Raw genomic sequence first — 21,043 nt, forward strand, 5'->3', positions numbered from 1 at the left:
CACAGTTTCAAATATTTGGTTTTTCATTACTTTTTGTCAGCTTATCAGATTGATCCACAATATTTGAAATATATATTTTTTTATATATATAGTTTTATAAAACCCTGTAAAGTACGACGCCAATTATCTCAAAACCACTCTCACAGATCGCAGATAGAATCTTAATAACATATCGTGATATAACTGAACAGCAATATTTGATATTAAGCAACATCAGACCCGTATGTGCTTGCAGGATAAACTAAACAAACGTGGATGACGTAAAAGATCAAAACATCCAGGCAGTTTGTTCAATATCCACAGTAGCAGATTCAACAGACCTACATATCAGCAGCAGCCATCTTGATTGTCATTTATCATTTCAAACCGGCCTCATTTCCGATAAATGGTCGTGATTTGCCCGAACTGTTGCAGGACAAATGAAAATCTGTCTAAAGGGGGGCCACACCCACTTGCAAGAGCGAATAAATGCAAGTTTACTGACTGGTCTTATCAATATGTCAGAAATGCAGAATGCATGAATACACACACACATATGTACACACATACACACACACACACACTAATCGATTCAATCAATACTGCCGCAGCAAAGCTTCCCCCTCCTTTCTTAACATAGCAGTACAAATACTGGAGCAGTGAAGTATCACCCAATCTTCAGTACATATGATACACACGTCTTGCATTCCCACACTCACCTGGAGCGACTGACTTCATAGCGGCTTTGCCAGCGTTGCAACATCTCTTCACAGGTCTGCAGGGCAGTAGCTGGGCCGAGCAGAGCCTCTTCAAGCTTTACCTTTGTGAACAAGAGACTGGAACACAAAAGACAGACACACACACGCACACGCACACACACACACACACACACACACACACACACACACACACACACACACACACACACACACACACACGCACACACACACACACACACACATTACTAATCCTTTTCAATGTTGTGGTACTTGTTTGTGTTTTATTGCCATATGATGAACCCATGTGATTAACTTATGTGCACTTATTGTACAGTAAAGTAGCTGCTGTTTCTGTACCTGAAGGAAATTCCAAAGTAAACTGAATAGCCTGAAGGAGTCTTAAGTTGGATTCAAACACAGTCTAACCTGTTTTTCTTGTCTTTGATGCATATTATGTATACACACAATTTTAACAACTCAGTTTGCATGAGACAATGGAAATAAAGAAGCTTATAAATATGGATTAATTTGCTTGTGCAAGTGTTTGAGCCTCGACAGTAGCTTGGTAAGTGCTTAAGACCCATCAACATCTCACTGATGTATGTGGACTGAAGTACCCATGGATCAATAGAAAGAGAGAGGGGTAAAGATGGTCATCAATAACAAGCTCTAAGATTGTATATGTGTGTGTGTGTGTGTGTGTGTGTGTGTGTGTGTGTGTGTGTGTGTGTGTGTGTGTGTGTGTGTGTGTGTGTGTGTGTGTGTGTGTGTGTGTGTGTGTGTGTGTTGCGCTGTGTTAAGAGGTTGCAGAGTACAGGCCATAGAGTGTCTCTGCTCTGGCCTTTTAGTTGAAGACAACTGGTTAAGTGATGTGGGAGTCTCTGGTGTGTGTGCATGTGTGTGTGTGTGCGTGTGTGTGTTTAGTAATTGCCAGAAGGGGCTCTCAGAGGATTCAGTCTGTCATAGGCATCACTCATCGTGTGTGAGGACAGAGAGAAAGAAAGCGAGGGAGGCACGGAGACTATGGTGTTCGCCAAATCCGACTACTGCCTGCCTATCTGTCCACTGCCTCCCTGTTGAAGGCTCCTCCAATTATTCTGTACTGTCATGTCAGAGGGAGAGAGGGGGGGGGGGGGGGGGGGGGGGGGGGGGCGATAGAGGGGAAGGATAAAAGGGAAGGACGAAGGGATGCAGGGAGGGTGAGGATCAATAGCAGAGAGAGACGAGCCCATGTCAGGAGAGAAAACTCTCAGTGAAATGCGCCTCATTACCAACTCACTACTTGGTGGAGTGGGGTGTGTGTGTGTGTGTGTGTGTGTGTGTGTATCTGTGTGCATGTGAAGAGGGGGTGAGGAGAAGATGGAGGGAGGAAGTGTGTGTGTGTGTGGGAGGAAGGGCGTTGGATTTTCTGACGTGTGGATGACAAGTGCTGCCGAGGGACTTTGTGTTAAGGATACGCCTGCCAGTAGGGGTCCACCAGAGTGTGTGCGTGCGATTTTGTGTGTCTCTAGGCTCCCCATTACCAGTGTGGCAAAGCGTTTAGAAGCATTTCGATGCATTTTGAGGCTGTACATCCATTCTAGTGTTGAAATGTGACACAGTGTGTGTGTGGGTACACATCATACAGTACATATTGACTTCCCACTGTCTAACATGCACAGTATCTACTGATACTGTATGATGACACACCAAAACTAAGTGTACTCTAAATTGTCATTCCCAATACTCTTATGATTACAGAGTCTTAGTTTATGTCCTTACTTTAGTCTTGTTTTTTTAAACACAAATACTGATTTTATTGACTGTTATAAATCAAAGTCAGCACACCCTGCAGTAATAAAAAAAAAAATATGAAAGGGAGAGATATGACACTCGACTAACTGGAAGTCTGGGAAACATTTGTGCAGCTATGAAGGATTCATGCAGAATATTTGACGTTGCACTACCAGTAAAATGATGGTAATCTTTCCATGCAATTGAGAAAAAGAACAGGGAGATCTGTCTCTACTGTGAGCCTGTTTTCAATTAAGACCATGTTTGACACAACACACTGATTTATTGCACGGTTTTATGCCATCACAAAGTTTTATATCATAAACTAATATAGCTAGTAATAACTGAGTTGTATTTTTTGCTAATTTCTTTAACATAGATGCTATTTTCATTTACAAATAAATGAGCAATTCATTCTTGAGTTAACGTTAGGGAAACTAGGCACATCCTGCAGATGTTTCATAGTGAGAGGTGTTATGTAAGAAAATGTTGAGTTGAATTGAAAGCAGTCTCATACAGATCAAAAACAATGGCTAACTAGTACAGACTGCAATGGAAGAAACAAGAAAACATGAAATTGCAATTAACAGCAGCCAATATAGGAGCTGATTAGAAAATATGGAGTCATCTTGCTCAAACATACTTTGTTTGAATATATCAATTAAATTAGTATTTGAATGCAAGTAATTACAGGCAATGATACAAGGATGTTTCTCTTTTAATGAGGAAAATATTTGGAAATTCCCAACTATCTCTTTGGCATTAATTCACATATAAGTCTGTCAGGAGTACATAGTACCTGGTTCATGATAGTAATTAATATCTAAATGATCTAAGGCATCTGAGGATAGTCTTTTCCACCCTGCAGCAGCCGATCACATACTTGTGTTTCCTTTGCAGCTCCAGAAAAAAGGAGATTTCATCAAGATTACAGCACTCACAACAGCACATCAAATTACAAAGGCTGTCATTTCCACCCTCCTGGGAATGAGGCAGGCATGTGCAGAGCCAGTGTAGTGGCTGTGGATGGACGGCAGCGAGCCCTGTAGCTCAGTGGCGCCCAGCTCGAGTAGTGACTGCCTGCGTAAACTCCATTTAAAAATAGCTAATAATGTTCCCTTGAAAAAAAGTGGCATCTACAGTATTACTCATTCTGCACACCCACAGATCAGAGTGTGCGTTCTGTACACACACACACACAGACACACACGTAACATACATGTACTTCATATAGTAGGGTCAAAAAGTCTGAAACCACTTTCCTTTTCACTTGAATGGGAACGAATAGAGATTAACACACACTCAAGCCTGTGCAGACATGCTTGCTTTGTGTGGTAGAGCGTGAGCCAGGCATGCATGTGCATGCTTATACACACACTTGCACAGATGCACACACATGCACACTTGCTCATGCTCCAACATCCCCTTAGATGAATGCAGAATCAAAGGCTGGGATTAATCATTCTCTTTAGTACAAACTGTAAGACCACGATCTCTCTCTCTCGCTCTCTTACACACACAACCCTCCCCCTTCTCTCCCTTACTCTCTTCAGCTCTCTCAATCTGTAGCAGAATCACATTTCACATTGAAATGCATGCCTGTTTACTGGGTGATTAAAATTACAAAGAAAAGGAAAAAACACAGACAGAGAGATAAAAAAGACGAGAGCCAAAGAGAGAAAGAGATGGAAAAAGAGAGAGTGAGAGAGATAGAGAAGCCCGGGGTAGAGGATGTGGCAGAAAAGGAGGAAGGAGAAATTCAGTATGCTACAGCGAGCTGACAGTTTGCTGAGGTGCAGAGAGGCAGCAGCTAACAAGAATCACACACATGCATGCGTACACACACACACACAAAACATACAGTGACACACAAACATGCATGTGCAAGATTACGATCTTTTACACGTGTACACATCCCCCCAGCATCACAACACACAAGCACACACACACAACTGTCTTGGAATGCCTAGCACCTCGCACAGTACAAGCTTTGATCCCTGATGCTCACTCACACATCAAAAGCAAATGATATTCAATGAGCTTGCTACTGAGAAAACACCTCCTTTCATTATCCTCCCCTCTCTCTCTCTCTCTCCTTTTTCGCTCTCTGTCTCACTGTTTCATTTTCTGACTCTGAGATCTGCAACTTGGCCTCAGCCCCAGCGGGTCTCAGGGGGTATTGACTTATTCTGACTGGGTCTGGCTTCATTTTCATGTGCATATATTGCAGGTCTGGGTTTGGTTAAGGCAAAAATACGCATATTAATCACAATGAGATGATACATTCTTTGCAATGCATACTGATAATCTTACACCCTGTCTGCATGCAAGTCAACACGCATGCACGGTTGTCAATTGGAGTCAATCATGCAGCCGTTTGATTGTATGCCTCTGTATGAATTCTGGGTATGATATTAAACATACAATGTGTAACTTTGGCTGTGAGGAGCCTCTCAATCAAAACAATAACAACATAACTAGTTTGACGACGTCTTGAAGCAGCGTGGGATCAATGGGAGATGCAGAATTCCCCATTGAATTGACTCTGGCGCATGTTTATGAATGAATAATGTATTACAGTTTTAATCCCGTTTCGTAGCAAACGGCAAAGGAAAATCGTTGCGAGTGACCAATACAAACTGTAGGCTACTGGCTAACTGGCTAGCTGTGTGTTTATCTTTCATCATACATCTTTCGAAGTTAAAGTAGTCAAGGACAAAGCCACAGGTTATGTGGATATGACGTAATTAACAGATGACCAAAATGAAAAGTCCTGCTAACTTGAATAAAATTGGGGATTTCTCTGAGATTGAATAATGTTGGAACATTTTGGATATAGTAAGTACACAAGTCAACAACATACCTAACATAGGTTTAGTCGTTCCTAAACATTTTAATGAATTTACATATTATATCTTTAAGCAACCTGTTTTAAACTTGCCTGACAACAGGAAGTTGGATCAACCAATGAGCTTGTGAGATTGTTTTAGAGATTCAGGAGATGTGATCCTCTGCGAGCATTTAAAAAACATGATTTCCTGAATTCATGCTTCATGAAGACACACAACACGACATTTGCTAATTATTTGTAATAATAAGCCTTTTATAACAAGTCAAGGTGATTTAAGTTTAGTTTATTTAAGCTGGATTAGCTGCTAGTGGCTAATTGGTTAGCAAATTGGCTTTTCACCCTAACAGCAGACACAGAGCACCCATTTAGAGGTGTCTCTCTGCACCTGAGGAATCTAAATGAATCTTTTCTCTCTTTTAGGCTCTGTATTAATGTCCATTGACTCCAGAGGGAAAAAGCTGGAACTTTAACTACTGCATGACCAACAGCTAGTTGCTAGCGTTTTATTAACAAAGAGGCTAAAACGCTCTCTGGAAATGAGAGGAAGTGCAGAGTCACTTTAAGAGAGACCGTTCACATTTCACGCAGTCAATTCATTCGTCATTAATATGAACAAATTGATGAGTGCAGCTTGAAGTGATCACAGCCTTATTGTATGACTTTAAAGCGTACTATAGTACTTCTGGGAAATTATGATAATAGGAAGAGATCTTCTTAGTTGGCTTGGTGAGAGGTGTAGCAGTACCCCTATATAAGTTTCTTTATTATACTCTTTATTATTATTTAGTATTCAGTAAACTACACTTTTCATGTTAACTCAACTATAATGGACAGATTTATACAACAGCGGGCAGGACCATTTGTTACACTGTTACTCTCTAGTCAGACAATTCCTTTAGCTTCGGTTTGGACTCAAATCTATTGGGTAAGTTCAGCCCAGGCTGATCCATATCTCTCTATCCATAAATCCATAAATCTGAGAGGTATTGATACAGACTTTCAGTAACAAGTCATTAATGCAACTGTTCCATTCAGCAAATTATACATAAATACATTTGTATCTCTCGCTCTCTCTCTTTATCTCCCTTAGTCAATGTCTCTTTGCCACTCCATAACAACAGTTTGGGAACAACAACTGATGCTGCCTGCTCTACCCATATGACCTCATGGTTACTGGGGCGATGGGGATTCCTGGCGCAGAGAGCGTTTTGATTGGCTGAGCACAGAAAAGAGCTCTTAAATGGGTCAAAGCAGTCAAGTGTTTCTACGGAGGAGGCGTGTGTGTGTGTGTGTGTGTGTGTGTGTTTGTGTGTGTGTGCGCGTCTAAGTGTGCAATTGGGCATTGAGATAGAGCAGATTTCATTTTCCAATTGTACATACAGTACTCATCAGTAAAGCCTGGGCAATTATGAAACCGTCATCTCTCCTGCATCCTCCCACACTGTCTCAGTTTTTCCTTCTTCTTCCTGTCAGGCTCTTACATCCTTCCTTCCCTTCATTATGTCATCACTTTTCTTGTTTTTCTGCATTTCCTCTCTCTCTTCCTGTCGCTCCTGATGTATGGATGTAACCCATCTGCTTGTGCAGGGACCGTGGAGGCCAACACTGACCCCAAATGGTTGCATTATGAAATGCTTTACTGGGCTTTGAAATGAAAGAGAGGACGCATCAGAAAGATGATGCAACATGCTTCCATGTTATGGTTAGTGTGCAATAACTGGCCTGGATAGTTAATGGGGTTTATCTCTTACGCTATAGCGCTTCCTCCACAGCTAATCATTCTGCTTTTCAGTATGGCTGTCTGAAAACATTCGTGTGAGTTTATGTGAGCATCTTAAACCACATTTTGGGGCCTGTACTTACTATATTATACCTGTGCCGGATTTACTCAATGACTCAATTTCAAGATAAGAAATTCAAAGACTCACAAGTTAACTTTCAAACTAGACAAGAATATAATCAGAAGGATAATAATTAGTAATATTCTTTGTTATGAGGATATGAACAAACCTACTGTTTCAGCCCAAAATGTTATATTTAGTCATTGAAGTTACATGCTATTATGATGAATGGTGAGAGATATCTACCCATAACACACAGGTTGAGTTCCTGCATCTATGAGGTGCCTTCAACGTGTGCCATAGCAAAAGACTAATTCCATACATGCCTCAAAATGCTGGGTTTTAACCTGCTCAGTGTAGCAGACTGGTGGGTTTATATGTTGAACGACTCTGATCTGTCAGGAGAGCTGCACCAGGGCCGGGGTCAGAGCTGCAGAGTTAAAAGGGTAAGGGTGTACGAGGGGCATAGGTACTGCAACGCAGGCTTCTACTCTGGCACATCTAAATAAGGTGTTGAGTGTGGGTCTGCTTGGCCTCCAACGAAGTAGCACTGAGACACCCTACCCCTACAGAGAGGACTACTGTTGGGACGGGGCCTCACTGCACCACTCACTGGAGCAACCCTCACACAAACACACAAATGTGAAAAACGCCAAAAAGTACAGCGATCGTTTGGCACTTTATCCTCATTTCACCAACACCTTTACCAACATTTCTTATCGCGTGTGTGAGTGGGATGGTTCAGTGGGTTTTACTTGAAGTTGTCTGGGTGCTGGCTGAGGGCCAGGCCCACGGTGTCCAGGGCATGACGGTAGTGTTTCTGGGCGCTGAGCAGCAGGGTGAGCAGGTGGAGGGAGTGCAAGTCGTCTCCCTGGAGAGTTAAAGCTGCCTGCAGGGGCTCCATGGCTGCAGATACCTGCCATACACACACACACACACACACACACACACACACAGATCTTACTTAAAATATGCAACTATTTATAATAAATAACTTGTCGAGCAACCGATATCTTTACCTGGCGGACAAGTGCTAGCTGCAGAGCCAGGTACATAGCAATCTGTGCATCCAGGGGGTCTAAGGAGTGAGCCCTGAGGAGGAGAGAGACACGTCCCTCAGGTTTCATATGTTTTAGCAAAGGTTTTATCACAAGGATAGGTCACTTTATTGATTACCATTTAAACAAAACAAAAACATGGTGTTAGTTAATACCAGTGATAAAATAATAAAAAACAAGTTGGGCTGGAAATACAGTATATACATACTTACATTCATTCATAAATGCATATAATATTATATTGTGTGATTATGCTTATTATGTTATGCTAACAAGAGTGGAGCCTTTAGCTACATGTTAACTTAGGTGTGTTAAACATTACAATGACAGGATGCTATTGTTTGGCAGGTAAACATGTTCACAATCATAGTTTTGCATGTTGGCCTTTTGTCATTAGCAGTAGTTAGGCCAACAGACTCATCTGATCACTGAGAAACTGAAAACAGAGAGAACCAGGACGTACTTGCTCAGGGCCTGCAGCGCTCTCTTGTTGAAGTCATTCCGATCTGCTTTGAGAGAAGCTGTAGAGACGTCGAGAGTCGTTTTTAGTTTAAAATGTTTTATGTTGTATAGAATTGAAGCAACATGTGCTCAACAAGTCGTCACCTTATCAACAAAGTAGATCACTTGTCATCCGTCTTTTGAAATGATCCATAACACACAAACACATGTGTGTAAATACTGGCAACAGGGTTGGAGAACTAGCCTGGCAGGTACTGCTGGTATCCTAGCAACCTACCAGTATCAACACTCTCTGAAGTCCCAGCCAAAAGTACTCTGGCATGAAACTACAAGGAAAACCTCAACTGGACATTTTTACACATTCGTTTTTATATTGATTAAACTGAAAGGATAACATGTTTATTAATAAGCTTTAGAGTAACTGACAAGTGGATTTGTAAACCCAGGATCAAAGGGGTTTGGCTTTCAACCAGCCAGGCCTAAAGTCTTCATGCCAAGCTAATCTGACCATTAGAGAGAGTAAAGTGAATGAATGTTGAACTATTTAAGATCTGATAACTGTATGGATATGGAAAGATGGCCATAGTTAAAAGAAACCTGTAATGACCGCCAACCATTCACCTTCACTTCCAAGACAACAGTGATTACTTCAGGAAAGTGTGACCCTTTAAAGCAAGTCACAGTTTGTTTGATGGTTTGTGTATTTGTGTATCCATACCATCAGAGGCCTGTAGACTGTAGCAGAGCCCCAGAGCCAGGTAGGCCCTGGGCAGAAGTTCTCCAGCTTCCTCCCCCATAGACACCACACTCTGGGACAGAGCTTCTGCCTCCTCAAACTGGAGGCGCAAACACACACGCACATGCATGCGCGCGCACACACACACACACACACGCACACGCACGCACACACACACACACACACACACACACACACACACACACACACACACACACACACGCACACACACGCACACGCACACGCACACAAACAAACATAAAGTGTAAAGCCTCTCCAGGATCAGCAACAGAAAACAGACTTCACACACAAATCCAGATATATCATGAAATATAATTGATATAATAAAAATCATCTAGGGTCATTGTGAGGAACTGGACCTGCAACATCCTCGACATGGGTGTGCAACAGGAAAAGCCAGAGTTGTACTGTTAGGCAAATGCAGCTGAAGTGCAGCAGGGAACGAAGTGTTGATGGCTGTGCCTGGTGTGAGTTTGGGCCGAGTAGATTTAGCTGAAGGACAACGCAGAGTTTGCTGAAGGACACACACTGACACACACTGACACACACACACACAGCAGTAGACTGCAGGCACTGTGTGGCTGAGCTGAGCCATGGTGCTCTGAGCCGAGGAAAAAGTGTGTCACTCCGTGTGAGGTAGTGCTGGTGGTGGGCAGGCAGGTGGGTAGGTGGGCATGGGGGGGTTATGCCTTTGACTGCATGCCAGGTGAACAGCGAGCCAACTGCTCTGACTCCCTACCTCCCTCCTTCTCCATACTCCTCTTCCTCCCATCGTCCTCCCCTCTGTTCCGTCTTTGTCTCTTTCTCTGACTCCAGACAGCCAGCACACAATCACCAGTCATTCAAGACACACAGCCCGCATGTGCACGACTTGGGAGCATTAGGTTTTTTGAATGGTGTGCAAGAATATGTATCTGTTGTCGGGTAAGAACCTTGCATCTGCAAAACTGCTCTTCAGGAATTTAGAAAAGGAGCCTCACTTTCAGTGTGTGCTGATGTCATGGGTTATGAGAGGGTTTCATGAACCCAGACATCTCTCACATTCTCCGATACATGTATAAAAACATGAAGATATCCTAAATAAACAGTCCAGACTGTCCAGTGGGACTGCTGGTGGATAATGGTGGCCCATTTATGTAATGCCCCACTGCACTATGGCCACAGTGTCCCATTGTGATTAAGGCGGTAAGCTCCTTAGTGTCTCCGGCCTGCCATGATCTCCAGCCACTGACAGATGTGCTCCCTCCATTCGCCCGTTAGCTCCTTTTTTATAATCTCTGACCTCTCTCTCTCTCTCTCTCTCTCTCTCTCTCTCTCTCTCTCTCTCTCTCTCTCTCTCTCTCTCTCTCTCTCTCTCTCGTCCTGTCTAACTCAGCCTGACTCATTCTCTCTCTCATCCCCCCTCCACCCTAAATACCACTGTTGCTGTGACGCCCAGATCATGAACAGCAGGACTATCCAAGCTGGCCACGCTTCAGAGTGATGTGTATCTGCCTGAGTGACCCCAGTGTCAATCCCCAAACATTAGCGACACAGTGATGCTGTGCGATGACTTTCTGACTTCCCGCGTGCACCCTCCCTCCTCCCCACTCACACACACACCTTCCCCGCTAAATATTGCATAACCCTCCAGCGATGCACTACACAATTCTATGACACTATGTCACCTTTCAGCTTAACATCTTATACGTGTTAACTGAAGCTGTGGGGACAGGTCTAACTAAATGAAAATGAACATGCATGGATTACAGACATGATTGTCCGTGCTACTGCATTCGTATGCAGATTATATCTCATTATTTCCAGATGGAGAATGGATCCTGTCTACTAGGGCTGTAATCCTGTGGAATGTCAACCTTTATGTGTACCTTAACTTCTTCTGCCTGAAAACCATGTAATACAAAGCATTGGCTTCTTTTAACCACTTGTCACAGAACATGTCAGTGTGTTATGTTAAAAGACCCTCTTATTAGAGGAATATAAGTCAGCACATGAGTGAACACACATGGAAAACAGCTCCACCTACAGAAACACATCTCCAGAAGATTCACAGAAGTGTCTCTGGGAAATGAAGTGCAAAAGACACCAGTTCTTCATCCAATGTATGTGTGAGCTTCAGGCTCCCAGGCCTGACTCTGGGACTCTGTGTGTACCAGCATATTATGGTCATTACATACATCTTTATAGGTGTTGTGTGTATTTGTATTCACCCTGTGCAGCTGACCAATGCAGACTTTAGCAGCTAACAGGGGCAATGAGGGGTCCTCGGGTCTCATCCTGGAACACTCTTTAAATACAGATACAGCGCCAACACCCTGGAAGACATACACACACATACACACACACACACACATACGTCAGTGACAAATTGTGATTCATTTTACACAGCAGCCAGTTATCATGCAGCAACAGATGACATGGATCGCTGTTTGCCAGTGTATCAAACACACATCAACTGTCCTTACACAGCCTTAATAGACCCATTTAGGCACACAGTCACTTAATACATGTAGGTCAATCATTAATGGACCACGTGCACACACACATGCAGACACACACACACTCAGCTGGCCCTAAATAGAAGCGGATCTGACGACAGTGAGGCGGCCCCTTCTCCTTCTAGGGAGCAGCCTATTTCAAGAGCTCTCCATTGATCTGTAGTGTCACTTTATCCTGAAACCCAGATCAATTTCTGTGTCACACACATGGGCGCACACACGTGGACGTGTGTGCGCCCATGCTCTGAGGAACTGAGAGACAGGAGAAGAAAGAGAGAGAGGATTGTACACGATTCCTTATTCCTCCTGAGGACTCCCATTTGAAGAGTGCACAGGTTTCTCATCATCTCATCATCATGTTCACATAGCAGCAAATGCATATAAAATGATTCCCCAGTTATTAGATTTTTCACATGTGTAGATGGTGGTGGGAAATGCTGTTGTAGGACAACACAATGTGTACTTTCTGATAAAAAATATAGCTGATTGACTTTTATTGGACCTTTTTGTTACTGTCAATTACTTGGCACTAACTGCTTCATCCATACCAAGCAGTCTATGGTCCAGACCCAATAGAATGTAGCCCATCTGCCCCTCCGAGCAAATTGAGCACTCAGCTATGAATGCTATGTGTTGCACGCCTGTGAGGAAGGAGCGCACAGTGTACGGGACATGAGGAATGGCAGATGATGGATGTCTCCTTCGGGCGTGGCGTGGTGTGAGGGTCTGTTGCTGATATATAAGAAGTAATGAGCTCACCTTCCCCGCCGCCATGAGTGACAGGCCCAGCTGGTGCCAGAGGTGGAACTCGTTGTATGAGAACTTCATGGCTCGCTCCAGACACTGGAGGAGAAGCACATACACACGCACACGGTTAAGGACAGAGGATGTCACGCCATGTTAAAGCCCTATGAGACAAATTGAGATATGTGAATATGGGCTATACAAATAAAATTTGATTGATTGATTAATTGACACACACACACACACACACACACACACACACACACACAAACACACACACAGCAGGAAAACTGCACTGAACAGACACAGTGTTTGGTTTACATTTTTTTACACTTAACAAATCTGGAAAAAAAAACGTTTTGCTCATTCTTTCTCCTTAACAAAGTACTGAGATGAATGGCGGCTCTCCATGGCTCCATCTTTACAAGCTGGAAATGCCTGTCAGTCAACACACACCACCCACTCTGCTGTTTCAGTACATAATGCTGTGATTGATGTGTGTGTGGATGAACAGAGGATGGCATGGAGCGCCAATCAGTCAGATGTTATCAGTCATGCAGAAGTGAGCTCAACCAGAAGAAAGGTCTGCCTGATCCTCTGATTAAATACTGTGCACTTAATAAAAAAGCCAGCTGACCATTGAACATGCAGAAAACAAGACATCCTGCTGCACAGAGCCCAAGACACACTTATCGACCGCTGGGAGGTCTGACTAACTGAGGACTGTATAGATGAGCGTTTCTTAAAACAGACCGAATGTACGAACTAAGCAAAGCAGGAATCGTAAAGCTTCAGAAATACTTGCTTGGTCTTTATAAAGCCACATGAAGCTGCTACATAACAGCGCTGACCCTTGTTAACCTTGCTAAATCAGGCCCAGGCCCATTACAAATCCCAGTTTAACCCCTGTGTAGAGGGTTAACAAGTGGAGTCAGAATTAGGGTTCACTCAAAGTGGGAGGCAGGAACAGAAACCTAAGTCGCTGATTCAACTTGAAGCTAACTAATCATTATTCTGATATACTCATTTGGTCTAATGACTATGTGTAATGTGTTACAGTGTATAATGTTTTGACCAAGCCAGAAAATTACCACCGACACTCTCTCATCCTCTCTGCTCCACATTGTGTTTCAACATCTTGCAGCTCTGTGATTTAGATGTAGCTCTATTTTACGCCTTCACTGTTTTGGTTTAGCCTCAGTGCCCTCATCAGTCTCATTTCTGTTTTCTAGGAAAAAAAGAAAAACATGCAGCAGACAAAGCTAGAGAATAGACGGTGAACATAGTGGAACATTTAGCAGCTAAATAGCCAGATATATCCCTCAGGAGTTATTAGAGACCCAAATGGAACTGATAGAGGAGGGCATGTTGAACGTTGGCCAAGTGAATTCATTCTCATGTTGCTCTGGTTGTGTATGTAGGGAACTGTATAATAACCTATTCACTATATGAACTTCAAATGGTGTTAATAAACTGTGTCAGTGTTCTGCCTCCAGGTTGATGTGCTGCCTGTTAGTGGCCAAAATGTTGATCACTTGGGTGTACTCAATTAGTATTTATTAGTAGTATTTTATATATATTTATATATGTTTATACTTTTTTTCAGAGACTCATATTGTACTTTTAACTCAATGCAAACCCTTTAATAAAGGCAGCTCCAGTTCTTGTGGTGCTCACATGATAATGCAGCAGTAATAATTATCCAACAATATAACAGATATAATAACAATCTCAAAGTGATAGTTGATATATAATATTCATCTACATTGACTGATTTCAGGACTTTGGTCGTACTCGAATATTTTTAACCTTTGATCTTGTTCCTTTGTCTTAACTACAGTTGAACATGTATCACCACTGATTTGATGTTCAAAATCATTCAGCTGTCCATCCTTCAACATTTTCCTTGAATGTTATTTTTCTCAATGATTGGTACTCACCTTTAAAACCCAGCATTATGAAAATACTAATACAAACTTTAGTATCCTCAAATAGAATTTTGATAATTAAAGTTTACAGCACACACGCTGTGAATTGATTCATGTCTAAGTGAGTATAGTTGATCACAGTGAATCTTATTCATCACATCACTGATGGATGGTGCAAGCTGGCTGATATCTATTTTTTAACAAATGGCCCATACTGGCATTATATATATATATATATATATCAAACTGATCCACTAGTGTAGGTGGGACCTCAGTGTGTGTGTGTGCATGTGTTGTCCTCCCTATAAGACGACTGATTCCTCCTATGAATCACTCTGATAGGTGGACAAACCTAACTTAAGATGACCCCTCTGACCTCTGCCTCCCCGTCTGCCCACATGGTCGCAGTCACATTAGATGTAGCCGTAAAAGTGAGAATATGTAGGAGGAATTTGGAGCAAGATAAGTACGAATGAAAGGGGAATCCGTAGAAGAAGGCAAAGAGTAAATGGGAAGCTGAGAGAGGAAAAGAGACTGAGAGAAAAAGATACATAATCCCTTCGTTCAAAGTGATGAGCATATTCATTAAAAAGTTTGGCAAAGGCAAATCTCTTACTAAAACATCTCATCGCTCTTTTACTCCCCTCCCCTCAGACCTCCAGCATTGAGTATGTGCAAGAGTGTGTGAGCACACCTCAGAGAGCATGGCGTACTGCCCCCTCCTGGCCATGCCGATGGTGAGCAGATCATAGACAGAGGTGGCATCCTGCAGACTGGCCTGGCGAGCCTCGGCCTGGTCAGGCAGACGACTGATCACCGCTTCGCCACTGGCCTGGATGAAGAGAGGGACAGAGAGTGATGAAGAGCAGGGGGGAAGAGAACAGGTAGGACGACAAAGGACAGTCTGAGATACTGTGTGGAAATTTGGTGAAACATTAGAAAGAAAACATGTTGGCTGTGTGCAAGTGTGTGTGTGTGTGTGTGAGTGTGTAGCTCACCATGGACTCTGTGATGAGCAGCAGCAACACTGCCTCTTCTACCACGTCCTGAGGACAGAAGCAACTACCAGGACACAGGAAACAGGAAATGGTAAGAGCAGGAAGTCAAACACACACACACACACACACACACACACACACACACACACACACACACACACACACACACACACACACACACACACACACACACACACACACACACAGTTTGTCTGGAGGTAGATTTCCAGGAGCATCCAGTTTCTGTCTCACCTGTGGGGCCGTAACATAACACGGACCACCCTGGGTGTATCACTATACAGAACTATCTCAGATGTCTCACACACACACACACACACACACACACAGACACACACACACACACACACACACACACACACACACACACACACACACACACACACACACACACACACACACACCTTCATCTCTACCCCTCCCACCCCTCTCCCTCCTCCCTCTCTGTGCCTCTCTTCCCTCCCTGGTCAGCACTGTGTCCTGTTCAAGGACACATTTGCCAGACACCATACTGGCCTATTCACCAGAGGCAACGATGACAAAAGCCACTGACAATAATGAAGAGTACAACTGTTCCTCGGGGTGAATTCTCCTGTTCAACCTCTCCTTCTAATGTCAGACATGGATTTAGATCTTCACTTGTGATAGTGTGGGCAGGATTAGATATGTGGCGGTGACTAAGTATGGCTCACAGGGCCTGAACAACGAGTGCAGGATCCCCACAAAGTGGGAAATGCAGAAACAAGGCAACAAAATGATGCAGATAACCAGTCTCGTCTTGTCAGGACTGCGAAAGGGATTTTTATTGCTATATTTTATATATGTATTGTATGAGTAGTCTGTCACTTTGATACGACATTCTAAGTTATCCAATGCTATGGTAAACTATGCCATTTTCCATTCTGTTCTGTTCTGCAATATTATGCTATACTACTATGCAGTGTAATGTTCTGATATATTCCGTACAATAATCTGCAATGTAAGGCTATGTTATCTTATGACCTGTCATCTAATGCTATGCCTATCCTACGTTATTGCTGTCCTACATTTCCCAGTTTCAATCTGTAGTAAGATGAGGGGCTGCATTCAATTAAACAGTAACTCTGAGGGGTCTTAAGCATGTGAATGCCAAGTTGAAGTGGATCTATGATACAGTTGTAAGAGATACAACACAATTATCATGCACTTTGGGGAAAAATTGGGATTAAGGTATCTGGTTTTCGAAGCAACAACCATGCCTTTTTATAGGTTTTATATGATAGCCCATTGCCTGTGGTCTAGCCCACATTCATCTCTTGATAACTTGAAAACTCTGAGACAAATTTCAAACTAATTTGGACCAAACATGGTGAATTAATAAGCAGGCTACATTACCATTGGTTTGTTGGCTACTGATTAATAGTCAAATAGATAGTTTCCTTTACTTATTAACTGGCAGGCTGCATATTTTTTGTGTGGTATCGATTTTCCAAGGTACCAAAATTGCTGCTTCATATCAGTCCAAGTTGAATTTTGGATCAAACTGATAAGAGCAGGATGGAATGTGAGAAAACCTGTGTGTGTTCATTCACACCATCCTGCTAATGACGCATTCTTTAGTTCACAAGTATTGAGATGTACTCTTGTCAATCGGCTGGTACCTTGGACTAAAGTGGTACACTTGGTCTGAAACTTTGATTCCTACAGAGACAATTTACTAGAATCGTCTCTCAAATGGTGACCTTTCGGGTTAAGAGGTTTCGTTGAGTAAAGACTAAAACCAAAGAAAAACAAGTGAAACACGAACCAGTCCGTGCTGTAACGCTGCGGAGGTCTGACGGTGGGGTAGATGGCATCTTTGGAGGCGGCTGCTCCCTCTCTGTGGAGCCAGGCTGAAGGGGGAGGACCAAGTGGGGGCCAGTAGCTGTCTTCACTCACTGAGCTCAGCAGCACCCCCGCCAGCTTCCTGGCTGCAGACTAGGATCCGACACCAAGGCAGTAACTGATGAGTTATTTATATTCCTGACAACTGGCATGCTGATGAGGTTATGGTGTATATGAGATGTGAACCAAAGAAACTTTCAAGATGGAAATTATGCCTTTTGTAAAAAAAACACTGCAATATGATTTTTCATCAACATATGATGAGTTTGGAAAATTGCTACTAACCTACACTTATAGACCATATTTACATGTCGAACATTTTCCTCACACTCAGTGGAAACATTAAATATTGTTACGAACAGAATAATATTGTACTAGTGGGATACAAGTTTAAAAGTCAGAACATTAAATGGAATGTGGATGAGAGTTGTAGTAGTACAGTTCTATGGAATACAGTGCAATGCTATATTGTATACAAATTGAGATTAAGCAGCTGTGTGTGTGTTTGTGTGTACATTGCATTACGTTACATGTCATTTGGCAGACGCTTTTATCCAAAGCGACTTATTAGTGACTTACAATTAGTGCATTCAACATCTATGAGGGGCCATTTTAGGGGTCCAGTATCTTGCCCAACGACACTTCGGCATGCAGATGGGCAAGAGTGAGGATTGAACCGCCAACCTTCTTGTTGGAGAACGACCAATCTATCCCTAGGACACACCTGCACCCCTTTTATGTTTGAGTGTATATGTGTGTGTTTCTGTGTGAGAGAGAAGAGAGAGAGAGAGAACTCACCTTCCTGAAGCTGTGAGACCCTCGTGATTCCACCACCCTGAGCACCCTACGCAGCTGGTGAGCACCTTGTGCGAGATGACTAACATACAAAGGGGGGGCGTATATCAGTGTGATGTACAGGCTGTGAAATTGTAACAAATACCTAAATATAAAAACACAGAAGTGGCTTGTGGAGAGGAAAGCAGATAAACTCGGTATCACAGGAGCAGTGATATTCTGATTGCACACTGCACTCACATTCCCAGAGCCACGGATTGCCACATAAAATATGAAAATTTACTGAAGCAATACTCTCAGTGGTTGTTGTTTTTTTCTAACATCTTCCTCACCCTATAAACATCTGCCATGGTAGAGATAACAAAAAAAAACCTTGAGTGGCAAAAATACAATTTAACAACATCAGCACAGCATCCATATTGATCACACAAAGACATTAACATTTTGTGGTTTCAACAGAAACATTAATAAACTGTAAATGGTAAATGGTTTCTATTTATATAGCGTAACAGTTTTCAAGGACATTGCGGCATTCAGATGGGGCAGACTGGGATCGACCCACCGACTCTATCCCTTCAGCCACAGCCACCTCTATAAGTCGTGTACCTGATAAACTGGCCACTGGCTGTATGCAAAAGTCTCACAAATGATCCATGCTTCTTTAGCTTTTAAACACTGACACCTGCTGGTCACAACGTATAGTACATCTCCCCTGCACTGGGGTCATGCAGAGCCTGAAGGCATTTTGCCGATTTCTTTTCCTCCTCACTGTTCTAAAACGAGGACAGGAGGTCAGAGACGATGGTTCCCTGCATCACAGACGAGGATGAGTCAGCAAAGACTGCAGCCTCTAAACATAGTGCATAGCCAGTGACGTCACGTAAATACAGGTGGATGAACTACGATGATTCAGTCTGAGATAACATAAGGCTATCCACAGGACAATCTATTTAAAGAGGTCCATTCACTTACTATATCAATCAATCAATCAAATTTTATTTGTATAGCCCATATTCACAAATCACAATTCTTCTCATAGGGCTTTAACATTGGTGTGACATCCTCTGCCCTTAACCCTCAGCAAGTGTAAGAGAAAACTACTAAAAACCCTTTTAACAGGGTAAAAATACGTAGAAACCTCAGAGAGAGCCACATGTGAGGGATCCCTCTCCCAGGACGGACAGAAGTGCAATAGATGTCAGGTGTAGGAAAACATCATCAAGATTAAAGTTTTTAGCAGCATTGATGAGGGATATTAGATATAGATTTCCTTAAAGTGTATCCAAACTCAGATAAAGTTCTAATCGGTTCACAGTTGGTTAGAGGTCAGTTTTTACAATGTTTCCGTCCCATTGAACCTGAAATAGATGATTATCTTCAAGTAAAAATCTAAATTCATTGAGACAAACAAACTAATTTAAAAGAAAAACATATACGTTAATAGAATAAACTAATGACAGTACGATCTTATTGAGTAATATTCATGTTATTATGATGGTTATTTAATTCATGAATGATTTGTGATATGTTCCAAATATAAATACAATCAGGAGCAAATAGGGACATATGTTAACATGTCATGTTATTTATATGAAATATAAAGGGCAGGTAGGAAGATTCTTCTTCTTCCTGCTCTTTTTTCATTCGTGGATTGTGTATATAAATGTATTATTTTGTTTTGTTTTTGGAGTAAACTAAAATAAAGGAAATAAATATAACTAAACTCAAAGATTATTAAAATAGTGAAGATAAAAAGCCCTTTTAACAGCGCAGCAAAATGCATTGGAGAGCAACAGAGAACACGGACAGACACTGGGTATGTGTTGGGTGTTGCATTGGTCGACTCACCCCCTGCGCAGCAGACAAATGTAGGCGCTCTGTAGTGCAGCTTGCAGGAAATAGCCCAGGTCAATATCCACAGGTGGAGGCAGCAGATTGGCTTTGGCTGTCTTAGTGTGGGGAGTGGTTACTGTCTGTAAATACATGCACAATAAAGTTTACATTCAATTCAGTCAGGTGGACATTAATAAAAATAAAAAAAACTTAAGAGTAAGCATTAGATGTCTAAGGTTTTTATTCTTTTGTAAACTGTATCGTCTCAGATTGAAAACTTCTTCACCAGATAAAGACACTGCCGACTTTTCACCTGTAAACATAGGCAACAAAACATAAAAGGTCAAAAGTAGAAACACTTATGATGCATAATGAGCCCAATTATTATCATGTTATTACTACTGGTGCATCAACATGAAAGCAGGGCTTTTATAATGAAGTTTGGTTAAGACACAGATTTTTTTAATTACTCTTCAATCTTTTGTGTTGTTTAATCTATAAAATCTTGATCTGAAAATAAAATAGCAACAATAACTTGAAAATATATTAAGTAGAACGATAATATTCAAGCATTTTATTTTAATGAGTTATCTGCGTGTTTTGTTGATTTTTAAATACAACTTTGCAGCAAACAGACATTAAATATTAGCTTTTCATCCGATAATGCACCGTTGCTATTTGGTTATACTATAATAATAATGGGCCGTAACTCGGACAACAATCCTTAGTTTATTTACATTATACAGAATACTAATTACTTCTCAAAAATGTTAGAGAACTATATATAAATACACTACAAGTGATTAACACAACTCTGTCAATAAACTTCACTTAATTCATGCAAACACACATTATACACCTCTAATTTCACTGTTACTGACCCCACAGAAACACACAGTCACATAAACACACTGACATGTCTCTAC

General features: G+C 42.0%; 1 protein-coding gene across 6 annotated transcripts in view; it reads right to left on the reverse strand.

Moving 5' to 3' along the window:
- The window catches only part of ttc7a (tetratricopeptide repeat domain 7A), a 52,717-nt gene that overhangs the window by 21,070 nt on the left and 10,604 nt on the right, over positions 1 to 21,043 (reverse strand). For all 6 annotated transcript variants that reach the window (XM_053436335.1, XM_053436329.1, XM_053436331.1 and 3 more), the window contains 12 exons: positions 20,133 to 20,257; positions 18,288 to 18,366; positions 17,413 to 17,582; positions 15,609 to 15,672; positions 15,305 to 15,442; positions 12,698 to 12,781; positions 11,651 to 11,755; positions 9,402 to 9,519; positions 8,685 to 8,742; positions 8,183 to 8,255; positions 7,919 to 8,079; positions 699 to 815 (listed from right to left, as the gene is read on the reverse strand). In XM_053436335.1, the coding sequence (XP_053292310.1) occupies positions 699 to 815; positions 7,919 to 8,079; positions 8,183 to 8,255; positions 8,685 to 8,742; positions 9,402 to 9,519; positions 11,651 to 11,755; positions 12,698 to 12,781; positions 15,305 to 15,442; positions 15,609 to 15,672; positions 17,413 to 17,582; positions 18,288 to 18,366; positions 20,133 to 20,257 (1,292 nt within the window). The remainder of the gene's footprint in view (positions 1 to 698; positions 816 to 7,918; positions 8,080 to 8,182; positions 8,256 to 8,684; positions 8,743 to 9,401; positions 9,520 to 11,650; positions 11,756 to 12,697; positions 12,782 to 15,304; positions 15,443 to 15,608; positions 15,673 to 17,412; positions 17,583 to 18,287; positions 18,367 to 20,132; positions 20,258 to 21,043) is intronic.

Source organism: Pleuronectes platessa, chromosome 12 (assembly GCF_947347685.1).
Source record: "Pleuronectes platessa chromosome 12, fPlePla1.1, whole genome shotgun sequence".
NCBI lineage: Eukaryota > Metazoa > Chordata > Actinopteri > Pleuronectiformes > Pleuronectidae > Pleuronectes > Pleuronectes platessa.